Source organism: Myxocyprinus asiaticus, chromosome 20, assembly GCF_019703515.2.
Source record: "Myxocyprinus asiaticus isolate MX2 ecotype Aquarium Trade chromosome 20, UBuf_Myxa_2, whole genome shotgun sequence".
NCBI classification, from domain to species: domain Eukaryota; kingdom Metazoa; phylum Chordata; class Actinopteri; order Cypriniformes; family Catostomidae; genus Myxocyprinus; species Myxocyprinus asiaticus.
In genome coordinates this window covers 30,216,401-30,228,977 of record NC_059363.1, presented here as the reverse complement: position 1 = coordinate 30,228,977, position 12,577 = coordinate 30,216,401, and the positions used below count along the sequence as shown (strand labels likewise).

At 38.9% G+C, this 12,577-nt stretch overlaps 1 protein-coding gene across 1 annotated transcript in view; it reads left to right on the top strand.

The window, feature by feature from the left end:
- The first annotated feature begins 288 nt into the window (after window positions 1-288).
- LOC127411358 (cysteine-rich protein 2-like) overlaps window positions 289-12,577 on the top strand; it is a 32,680-nt gene continuing 20,391 nt past the window's right edge. Inside the window, exon 1 of the mRNA XM_051646878.1 lies at window positions 289-408. Within this exon, the coding sequence (XP_051502838.1) occupies window positions 366-408 (43 nt within the window). The 5' untranslated portion in view covers window positions 289-365. The remainder of the gene's footprint in view (window positions 409-12,577) is intronic.

Below are 12,577 nucleotides of genomic sequence, written 5' to 3'. Positions count from 1 at the left end.
CCTGCTCCTGATTTAGACTAGTAATGGTCTGGCATATGTTGAAGAATCGTTATTCATGAGAAGTGAAAGGAGCTATTGTTGGACGCCTTCACACTGACGTTGAAGGATGAGAAAAGGAAAAGCCAGTGACAATAAGTAGACAGTTACCCCCGCCAGCAGCGGTGGCCAGACGGCCCCGTCTATTAGGTGACTGACCGGTAGCCTGACTAATTAGAGAGCTGGACCTGTCAAAGAGGGCGGGGCTATGCAAATACAGAGCGGCGTTTATAGTGGGACGCTCGCGGTTCTCTCAACCATTGGTCGTCTAGCGCGCGTAGATGAAATAGAGGAATCCGTTCTCCGTCAAACCCGTTGAAGAAGAGACGATGTCTTCAAAGTGCCCTAAATGCGAAAAGACTGTGTATTTTGGTAAGTTTGTTTGTTCTTTTCCCTCCGTTGTATTCTTAAATTGTATTTGAAATACCATCAACGTGATGTTTTGACCACGCTGGCTGTTTAATGAAGGAACGCGATGATTTGCTTGTGCAGGTGTTGATTATTGAGTCCAGATTTATGAATTCATACACAGCCGATGCCAAATTTACAGTTTTCGATTGATCATACAATTAATATGTGTCCAATTAACCACTCACCACCCTATGGAAATGTCATAACTCTTTAATAAGACCCAAATGTTAGCTGAACCACATTTGCAGACGAAGAGATCAACAGAATTTCAGCTTCTTATTTTGAGATTGCTGATTTCAGTGACAGCAAGTTTAGATTCAGAACATTTTATTGCCCACTTCTGTAACAGTTACAAACACTTGCGTCTGTAGGTATGGTACAATTGCACTTTTATTTCTTTTTGTGTTATGTTCCCACTCTCCTGACCAGATATGGGGCTTTTTTGTAATTTTTTATAAAGACTAAAACGAAAACTTGAAGATCAGAAGTCAGTTTGCTTTTATAGACTTGGATGTTTTCTTTAATAATAGAGCACATGGCTCTGTTTGGATATTTGAGGAGCTGGAAGATCACTGTGCATTACATTGAAAACAGCAGAGCTCTTGATTTGTATCTACTTTCTGCCCAGCACTGACCCATTACTTCTCAATGCATTAAACACTTGACCAGACTCTCCCACTTGACCTTACCATCCCTGCTCTCATATTTATAAGGTTATTCATCAGTGCATCAGTGTCTGTGTGGTAAACACTGAGATTATTTTTCAGCTCTTATTTACAGAGCTCCAGACTGCGACTAAAGTGGTCGCAAATGCAACCAAAAATATTTGATTGCGACAATAATTTAAAATCTAGTCGCCATAGGTTGTGTGCGTTAATATGCGGCTTCATCAGATATTATCTTGTGAGTTATTGAATACATCTTTAGAGCGTGCACCATTGTGTTTCGCGCCACTTTTCACCTGAGTTGAGGTCTTCACGGGTCCACCCTTACCCGAGGACCCAAGACCTGACCTGGGACCCGCAAGGGTTTGGATCCATGTTTTATACGGTCAGCCGGGTCCGTGTCGGGTCCCATTCTATTGCTGCGCGTCCCGGGTCTGTTTAACATTATGTGTAATACCCGAGTCGATCCGAGAAGACCAGGCCGTGATCAGACAGCACTGACGATGATGGTGCTGTGTGTGTAACTTGCAACATTGTAAAATTAGGCTGGGAAATAAGGTGAAAAACAGAGCGGAGCCACAACGAGCTGAGTGATGTCAGAGGCAGAGCAGAGTTAAGTGACACGATATCAAATTAGCAATGCTAATATTAGCAGCCGTGGCAATGAACGAGCAATCGTTATTATAGTTCAAAAGGGCAATCAGTCGAAGTTATCGTATGCGAGATACAAAAAAAACTATAAAGCTGATTCTAAACAGGTCATGTTTGTCATCCGTCACCGTGAGAGCAAGTGGACTTTTGAAGCTGAAATAATGAGTGGATTAGCTATGCTGTTTCAATCAGCAAGAGAGGAATCACAGAAATCCTGGATGTATTTGACCAACTTGCTTGGCAAGGAGGATGGATTATATGCGTCATAGCCAGGCACAGGGGAGAAGGCTACTAACCTAACATTAGGTAAGTCACAATGTTTTGTTTTCACAACTTGTAAATTAACTTGTTAGCAATTAGCTGTAAAATTGGTGCCTATCGGGTCTGTGTCTCCCGGCCGGGTCCGGGTCGCAACTTTCAAATAATAGATGGGTCCGGCATTTCTCGGTTCTGCATGGGTACGGGTCCAAGCTTTCAAATAATAGACGGGTCTGGTTCGGGTCCGGGTAGTACATTTCTGGATCTCTTTGGGTTCGGGCACGAATTGTTGGACCCACGAAGACCTCTACGCCCGAGGGGTATTCCAGAAAGCAAGGTTAACTTGCCGTGACGTAAACCCTGAACTCTCGGTTGATTAACCCAAAACTTGCTTACTCACGGTATGTGGGTTCCAGAACACCTGCGCGGGGTTCGTTCACTCAACCGTGAGTTTGAAACTCGAGCTTGTGCACATTCACGGTGAACTCAGAAAGGCATTCTCAGCAGATCACAGAATTCTCGAGTCACCATGGAAACAGACGCTAAGAAGAATTTCATATTTCAGTGGCAGAACATGAAGTTTTAATAACCGCAAACGAGCATTACTTCATATTCACTCATAATAACTATAGGAGCTGCATTGGTTTAGGCCTGAGAGTTTGCTTGACAAAGTATCCTTTACTGAATCATTGCGTGAATTTTTAAATTAATAAAACTATAAAGTTTTACCGTACATGTAAAAGCTTAATTCAACATTAATATTTGACCTCTCTTGCCTACATTAATGTTTAATAGGTCACGGATGCTATTATCCGCGATCCACGCACAACTTACCACATACCCCATTGAGAGCGAGAACCACTTATAGCGACCACGAGGAGGTTACCCATGTGACTCTACGCTCCCTTGCAACTGGGCCAATTTGGTTGCTTAGGAGACCTCGCTGGAGTCACTCAGCAGAGGGCAAAAATTGTTGTTTGATTGGACGCACTGCCTTTTGATCAGGGACTAAAAACTGTTCAAAGAACGAAAGCAAAATTAAAAACTAAACTAAATTTTTAGTAGAATGTAACCGAAACCAGGAACAAAGTCCCTTTCAATCATTTCAGAGTGAAAACTTTATTTTTAAATGCTGGTAACTGATTACATCTGAAGTATGTAACTTTTTCAGTGTTAAAATACTTTCTTCTATATCCCAGTTTAATATGAGACAACTGTAAGTAAGACATTCATAGATGCATTTTCTCAAACTGAAAATGTTGTGTCTCTGTGGCACTTTAAAAATTCCTGTGTTTGTTTTGAGCGACCTGTTTACACCCAGTTGGGGGCGGGATTATCTGACTGTTTGAACAACAGCAGATGAGGGGTGTATTCAGAAAGCTGTTTTTAAAATATTGTTTAAATTACATCAGCTTTAATAACCGGTTAATTTAGCTCCAATAATTTTTTCATGAAGCCAAAAGACTAAATGGTTTATCACAGTAAATTTTCAGAGTTACACCACTTCCTGTTGTCCAAAAAAAAATAGGGATTCACTCTTTTATTTGTTAAACACAAATATGTGCTTTGATCCTGAAGAAAACCACTGCTTCACACATTTCTTTGCCTTATTGTATGTTGTGGATGTAGTCTTCCGTGACATGCCGAAGACCTTTTAATCAAAATATTAATACATTTCAATGTATGATTTTAAGGACCGTTTTGTTCAGTTTTGTAGGCGAAACAATTTTAGGACTATGTTGGGTCACCACTTGATTTTTAATGTAAAATCTGGGCCCTGAAGCAAAACCATTTAAGTAAAAGATGTTTCTGTCCACCCAATGGACACACATAAATGAAAAACATTTTAATTTTAGTCCCTGCTTTTGATTTCAACGATAAAACATATGGAAACGCATTTTCTCCTCCCATTTAAAAGTTGATGAGCCTGTTTATTTTGCTGTCCAAACTATGCACAATGATATGGTTAGATGCATTTTTATTTTATTTTTTTTATTTTTTTCTGTCCAAACAGATTTGTCATTTTTGGGTAGGGGGGAAATATTAAAGGAATGTTGGGGTTTAAAAAAAGTTAGGCTCAATCAACTGCATTTGTGGCATAATATTGCGGCACTTACAGTGGAAATTAATGGGAGATGTCCTTAAACGCTAAAATAAATACTGTTTTAAAAGGATGGCCATGAGATGTAAGCATTATACGTGTTAACATGACTTTATTGAGATAAAATTGATTACTAGCCTTATCTCTGAAAAGTTTTATATAAATATATATAATATAAAATTTTCCAGCCCTAATTTATATGTTGATTACTGCGATTTATATATTTTGTTTAATGCATACATTTAACAATTAATGGTGTTGTTTTTTTTTACTTCCCGAAACTTCAAGCGATAGTAGAAAGGTGTCCCGGGTTGTTCTGCTGCCTGCCAGGAACAAACCCAGGCACATTTGTGCAATGGGCAAAACTTCACTAATGTTTTTCCCCACTTTGGCATATATACATTATCCGGGGGTATACATTTGACTCAACTTCACATAATACAGAATCAGATTGTGTGGAGCAGTGCATGTTATTCATTACGCACGATGCATGTCCCAGGCATAATAACAAGGGAGTGGATTTGCTGTACTGAGAATGGAGACTTCACCCACAAGTGGTGAACCAGGCATGCGAAAAATACGGTCAAGCTTTGCATCGCCCGAAAACTCTCACTTACTGTCATCTGAAGCATTTTCAAAAACGAAACTGCGCGAGTGAGACCCAGCGTGTGCGTGATACAGACTGAGAAGGACGTGGCCGTTTAGCAAGTTACAGCCAGTTATACTTGTAGTGACTGAACGGCAGCCAGAGAAAATAGTAGTTTTGAGATTTTAAACTTCAGCAAAGTAAACTTCAGCATTCAATATGTTTTATATCTGTATGTATAGTTTATAATAAAGCATTGGCTATGTACAGTACACTTGAAACTGTATTTTAGCATTTATGAACTGGCCCAATTCACTTTCATTGTAAAGTGCCTTACTGTTACCACGATTTTTGCCTTTTTTTAAATAAAGGAGGGACGAGTCTAAATTTGTGTAAATCAACATTATGCAAATGCTGTTAATCTCCTTAACTTGTATTAAACCTGGAATTTTCCTGTAAATGCTTGAATACTTAGCACTTCTTAAAGCATCAATAAATTACCAAAGGGTTTAGGACACAAGTCTAAGGTACTTCATTATAGCTGGTTTTGATGGTTTTTGCACTTAGAAATAGTTTATTGGGCAAAAAGGAGGATTTGGACCTGTGCTGCATTCATATATGTGTGTTGTTGATGTCACAGTGTTGTTACGTGGTGCTTGATGGGATAGTGCAGAAGAAAGGACAATGTAGGGTTTCACCTCAGACCTTGGTGTACGTCATAAGGGAGTTGGTCAGGATGGATGCGGTTGACTGTTCTTTTATTAGCCTCAAGTTGAAGCCAAGACACATTCCGTACAGCTGTGGAAGTGCAGGAGCGTGGCTCCAACTCCTCTTTTGGTCCTCGGCAGTGCTTTCCTATGAATATGAAAATGTCACTTAGTGGAACATTTGAGAATGAAGGGGACAGCAATATACAAGGCTTCAGTCTAGACTTAAAGTGAATGGAAACTAGGACTAACACTCACTTTTGACACCATGCCTGACGGTTGACTTCATAGATTAGAGATATAAACAATTAAGTTTAGTGCTTTTTTAATGTTAGTTCATACTGAATGTAAAATATATCAAATGAAAATGATAAAAACTACAAAATTTTAGTAGCAAAGCCTGTTTCTCCATATATATATTTATATTATATTGTGTGTGTGTGTGTGTGTGTGTGTGTGTGTGTGTGTGTGTGTATATATATATATATATATATATATATATATATATATATATATATATGTAGTTTTTGGGAATCATTGCATGTGTTTCTGTAAATTCCTTTCTGACTATATTCTGTTTCAAACCTAAGTGGTAAGCCACTGTATTGAGTGGAGAATCTTCAAACTTTCAGCTGAACCTTTTATTCATTTATTGAACAGCTGTTAGCAGACACTGTGTTTTCTTGTACAGTCAACCATAAAAGCTTCAAATAAAAAGGAGTTACATAGAATTTAACAGTTTCTTATCTTTTGTACTTTCTTCAATTTAGAAGTTTGACTCCAGATTCATACACAAAACTACAGTATTTTAGAAGCAGTGCATGTACACTCAGGGCCTGTGCTCCTTTCTGAACAGAAGTAAAGAATGCTTTCTATTTCAGATTGCTGGGTGCATAGAAATTTGAGAGGATATCTCCATCCTGTTTTCCTTCTGTTTCAGCAATATAGACAAAACATGCTGTCTTCCTCTTTGATTCCTTCTTATGTACTATACACAAACATTATTATCTCTGTGTAGGTGCGTAGAGTTACCACACTGTTCTCACCCTCATCATCACCTTTTTTTATGTTCTCTCTCTGTTCCCATCTCTTTCTCTCAGAAGATGTTTGAATGCACAGAATCTGTTACATAATGCCACTTGAGTTTTTTGCCTTCTGTTTAGGGGCATTGCATAACCCTGGGAATCAGAATGGGGGCTGCTTTCCTTGTCTGTCAGAATTCCTGGCAGGCATGAACCTTAACTTCTTGTAACTATGGTTTTTGCTCTTGTGGTAAGGTTGGTTAAAAAAAAGAAAAGCCAGTAAGCCATTATGTAATTACTTGTGTTTTAAACTGACATTAATCTAATTCGACCTACCCGAAGGCTTGCAAACATGCATAATTAATTTTTTCTACATAGAGACACATGAAGGAAAATTTGCTGTCTGTATTTTCTCTTTCTTGATTTTCCTTATATCTGCCGTGAATGTATTATTTTAATGTTCAAATATAAATGTACCCTGACATGTAAACGAGAGGATAGAAACATGTCCGGGTCACATTTCATCCCAAAATCAAAAGGAAAAACAGAGATTTTGAATTTTCCTCCCAAATTCCCATTTGCGTAATGCGTCCAGATTTTACTTTGATTTCCTTTTTGTAGGTACTGTAGTACAGTTATATATTATGGTTATATTAAAAATGTAGTTAAAAATTACTGTAATGCACAATTTTATTTAAATCTAAATACATATAAGGGGTCATGACATGAGTCAAATTTTCCTTGATCTTTTAACTGACATCGTTCTGTAAAAACATACTGTAAGTTTTAGAAATCAACTTCCTCCTCACTGCAAAAAGAGCAGTTGTTGAAACCAAGCTGCCCAAAACAACTCTTTTTCTACTTCCTCCACATTGTGATGTCACACTATGATAGATATTTGCATCTGCCTACTTTACCTTAACACTTCCGTTGCCCCGCCCAGTAGCACTGAGCAGTGAGATGGCAAGGAGAGAGTAGGTCAGTCAAGAGTTGAGTGTCAGTCAGAACAGTGGGCGTTTACTGTCAAGTCTTAAAGGTGAAGCAGCACCAAAACCAAGTGTTTCTGCTAGAGGTCTTGTGTTCAAATCCCGGACGAACTCCCATTAATGTTACAACCCAATATGTCTAGGGTTATAAAGGGTGTAACATTAATAATACATTATTGTCATGGATTCTGGGCACAGAAAAGACCAAGACAACAGATATATTCCCCAAAACAAAGTGGTCTATTTATATACAGTTGTGCTCAAAAGTTTGCATACCCTGGCAGAAATTGTGAAATTTTGGCCTTGATTTTGAAAATATGACTGATCATACATCTTTTATTTAAGGATAGTGATCATATGAAGCCATTTATTATCACATAGTTGTTTGGCTCCTTTTTAAATCATAATGATAACAGAAATCACCCAAATGGCCCTGATCAAAAGTTTACATACCCTTGAATGTTTGGCCTTGTTACAGACACACAAGGTGACACACACAGGTTTAAATGGCAATTAAAGGTTAATTTCCCACACCTGTGGCTTATTAAATTGCAATTAGTGCCTGTGTATAAATAGTCAATGAGTTTTAGCTCTCATGTGGATGCACTGAGCAGGCTAGATACTGAGCCATGGGGAGCAGAAAAGAACTGTCAAAAGACCTGCGTAACAAGGTAATGGAACTTATAAAGATGGAAAAGGATATAAAAAGATATCCAAAGCCTTGAAAATGCCAGTCAGTACTGTTCAGTCACTTATTAAGAAGTGGAAAATTCGGGGATCTCTTGATACCAAGCCAAGGTCAGGTAGACCAAGAAAGATTTCAGCCACAACTGCCAGAAGAATTGTTCGGAATACAAAGAAAAACCCACTGGTAATCTCAGGAGAAATACAGGCTGCTCTGGAAAAAGACGGTGTGATTGTTTCAAGGAGCACAATACAACGATATTTGAACAAAAATGAGCTACATGGTCGAGTTGCCAGAAAGAAGCCAATGCCACAAAAAGCCCGATTACAATATGCCCGACAACACCTTGACACACCTCACAGCTTCTGGCACACTGTAATTTGGAGTGACGAGACCAAAATAGAGCTTTATGGTCACAACCATAAGCGCTATGTTTGGAGAGGGGTCAACAAGGCCTATAGTGAAAAGAATACCATCCCCACTGTGAAGCATGGTGGTGGCTCACTGATGTTTTGGGGGTGTGTGAGCTCTAAAGGCATGGGGAATCTTGTGACAATTGATGGCAAGATGAATGCAGCATGTTATCAGAAAATACTGCCAGACAATTTGCATTCTTCTGCATGAAAGCTGTGCATGGGACGCTCTTGGACTTTCCAGCACGACAATGACCCTAAGCACAAGACCAAGTTGACCCTCCAGTGGTTACAGCAGAAAAAGGTGAAGGTTCTGGAGTGGCCATCACAGTCTCCTGACCTTAATATCTTTGAGCCACTCTGGGGAGATCTCAAACATGCGGTTCATGCAAGACGACCAAAGACTTTGCATGACCTGGAGGCATTTTGCCAAGACGAATGGGCAGCTATACCACCTGCAAGAATTTGGGGCCTCATAGACAACTATTACAAAAGACTGCACGCTGTCATTGATGCTAAAGGGGGCAATACACAGTATTAAGATCTAAGGGTATGCAGACATTTACTAAGGGTATTTCATTTTTTTCATTGTTGCCATGTTTTGTTTTGATTGTGCCATTCTGTTATAACCTACAGTTGAATATGAATCCCATAAGAAATAATAGAAATGTGTTTAGCCTGCTCACTCATGTTTTCTTTAAAAATGTACATATATTACCAGTTCTCCAAGGGTATGCAAACTTTTGAGCACAACTGTACAATGGTAGATGCAGTAAATGGTGAGTAATAAAAGTGAAAATTTGAAGTATTTACAATATTTACTGTACTATAGACAAAATGGAGAAAAGGGATGTGAGCGGCGCCAAATAAAAGAACAAAACAAACCTAATCTTCAGGGCTTAGTTATAGTATCACAATAACATAAACACAAAACTTACAATGGGTGGCCCTCACTCCTTAACTAGTGTTTCTAATACAAAAACAATGTAACTACGTGTGCACCATGTAAGTCACGTGACCCACCTGTCATCTTTTGCCCATTTTAACGCACAAATTACACAGTTGTAGAACGATGACTGAGCAATAATAATGAGTGACAAAATGCCGGAACAACAGGACAGCACAATGATACACAGAGAACATTACAATTTTAACAAGCACAGATAACTCCAAACTGTCGATATGGCATTTTGTACAGGTTTTAAAACAGGCAGAGTAATGGCAGATTGGCAGAGGTAGGTGATGACGTCAGACTGATAACGATGATCCAATGGTAAGTGTCTGTGAGCAAGATAGGAGGAGATGGGGAGAGAGAATGTGTGAGAGAGTACAACACATCAAAAAAACAAAACACAGACACATGTACGGGATGTAACAGAGGGTCAGAATGGGGGTGGAAAACTTTATTACTATTATAAATGAACCTCAAGAAACATTAAAATAATAAAAAAAAAAAAGCAGTACAACAAATACTACCATGATGTAGAAATACTTTATTTTAATACTTCAAATATGACAATAATAGCTTTATATCATTTTTTTTTTTTGCATGTGCATAATGAGAGAAAATGTGCTAAATTGTCTTTAATGTCATAATAAAAATAATAACAATAAAAATCCTTAAAATAATCAGGGGGTACACATTTGATTTTGAGGTGAAATATGACCACTGATTTGTTGTGTGGACCAGTAAAGATTAGCAGTAGATGTAGGGAATCGGCATTGATTTGTACTGACAGCCGTAGGCATTACAGTAACAACCAAGAGCACACATCCACATGCAGCTCGCATTCAGGCCAGACACTGAAAATCACAAGACTGCTTGAACAGATAGATGTGTTTTGGAGTCAAGCTTGCTGTGCCTTGCATCAATCAGAGACAGCAGGGACACATCTGCACAGCAAGTGCCTAAAACGACACCCAACCTTTCCACACTACTTTACAGAAGTTCACAAGCCATTGGAAATTGGAAAACCAAGCTCTCAATCACACAACTATTTGAGATTTGTTTGGAGAAGGAAGTGCTACATTGGAGTTGATGTTTGTGGGCATGGTCTCACAGAGCAAGGCACTGTTTGCCATCATGGAACAGCATGGTCATTAACTGTGTTACAGAACATGATCTGAGCCCAGAGCATGTGTGCTATTTATAGTATGAAAAAGCTGAGGATCATGGGAACTAACCAATGCAATCATTTCCCCGCTTTCTGGAGCCAGGGAGTGTTTTTAATGATTTTGTGTACATCTGAGCTGGCTTTACCTATGTTTTATCTCACTGTGTGAGCGTGTATATTTTGCTGTGGCCTGAAGGCCCTCAGGTGCAAGGCTAGCGGGTCGAGCTGTAATCAGTGACTCTAAGTGAAATGCCATGATGGACCCAGATGGCGTTCATCTTGGTTTTGCAGTTCTGGAGGATACAGTTGGGGTACTGTAATAGTGCCCTGAACAGATGGGTCTCAATTAATGGTTGCTGAAGTGGAAGCAAATCTGTCCCTGCCTTTCAAATTTATTTCCATGTGTATAACCACAGTGAGTGCACTTATGGAGTATTTAATGCATACATGTAATTTTGGCCAGCATTTTGCCAGTAACTGTTTAAGATGCTATGGTGCCAATGTTCTTGTGTGTTGGTCTCTCCAACCATTGGACAATTTGATATGTCTGTCAAAAAAAGTGCCATCCAGTAAGTACTGTACAATAGATGTTTGTTTTTATTTACTTTCAGCTCTTTTAATTTCTACCAAAATCCATTTTAAAAGAAAGACAGTTTCTTCTGAGGATTTTGTTGTCGATTTCCAGGATGCTTTCCGTTGTGGAGCTTGTAGGGTCTTCAGCTTTGTAAATGTTGTTCAGGCCAAGTGCTGTTTATCTGTGATTTCTGATCTCAGTCTTTGCTCACGGCAGAGTCAGCATGTCAGAGTACACTTATCATTCTTAACTTAATTTAGTTCTCTCTGTATGTAGTAGGACTGAGCATTAGACATTACATTTTCCCTTTTAGGGCACTGATTTGTTGATCATAATTAGGAATGCAATTGGCTCACCAGCAGATTTCACATTTGTTCACCCATAAATGAAAATTCTTTAGCATTACCTCACCCTCATACCATTCCAAACCTGTATGATTTTCTTCAGTGGAACACAAAGAAAGGTATTTTGCAGTATGTACAAGCTGCTCTTTTCCATACATGAAAATACACAGTGACCAGTGGCTGTCAAGCTTCTTAAAGGATAAAAAAACACCATAAAAGGGGTACATATGACTTATACGCTACACTTACCGAGCACATTATTAGGAACACCTGTACACCTACTTATTCATACGATTTATCTAATCGGCCAATTGCGTGGTAGCAGTGCAATGCATAAAATTACGCATATACGGGTCAGGAGTTTCAGTTAATATTCACATCAACCATAATAATGGGGAAAAAAGGGGATCTCAGTGATTTGGCATGACCGTGGCATGATTGTTGGTGCCAGACGGGCTGGTTTGAGTATTGCTGATCTCCTGGGGTTTTCATGTACTACAGTCTATAGAGTTTACTCTTGGTGCCAAAAAAAAAAACATCCAGTGAGCGGCAGTTCTATTATTGAAACTTTCAGACATGATGTAATTCACATGAATATGCCATTTTGTTTTTAAACGTGTAAGAATTACACTTGTATGAATATTAAGTTGCCCATTTTCTAGAGTCATTACTGTAGTTATTCTGACTCATTGCACAGTGAGCAGGAAGAGGATAAAGAGGCTGCTAACGGGTATAAAAACAAATTAACAAATAAACATGCAAATACGTATGCTTGCTTTTTTCCCAGGGCTGTTTGCGTATAACTATTCTAAGGATCAATATTTGCATATATCATCGGTATACCCACTTGTTTGCTGCATCAGAAGTCCATAATCTACTGTCGTGTTAGTTTCCCTTTAACTGTATCCACCTTTTTTGGGGGGTCTTACTGGGGAAACGAATGTAGGTGGGACTTCCGCCAGAAGTCATTCTATAGCATTCCCTTGCTCTGGCTGCAGTCATTTTAGACCCTGTTTACAGCTGG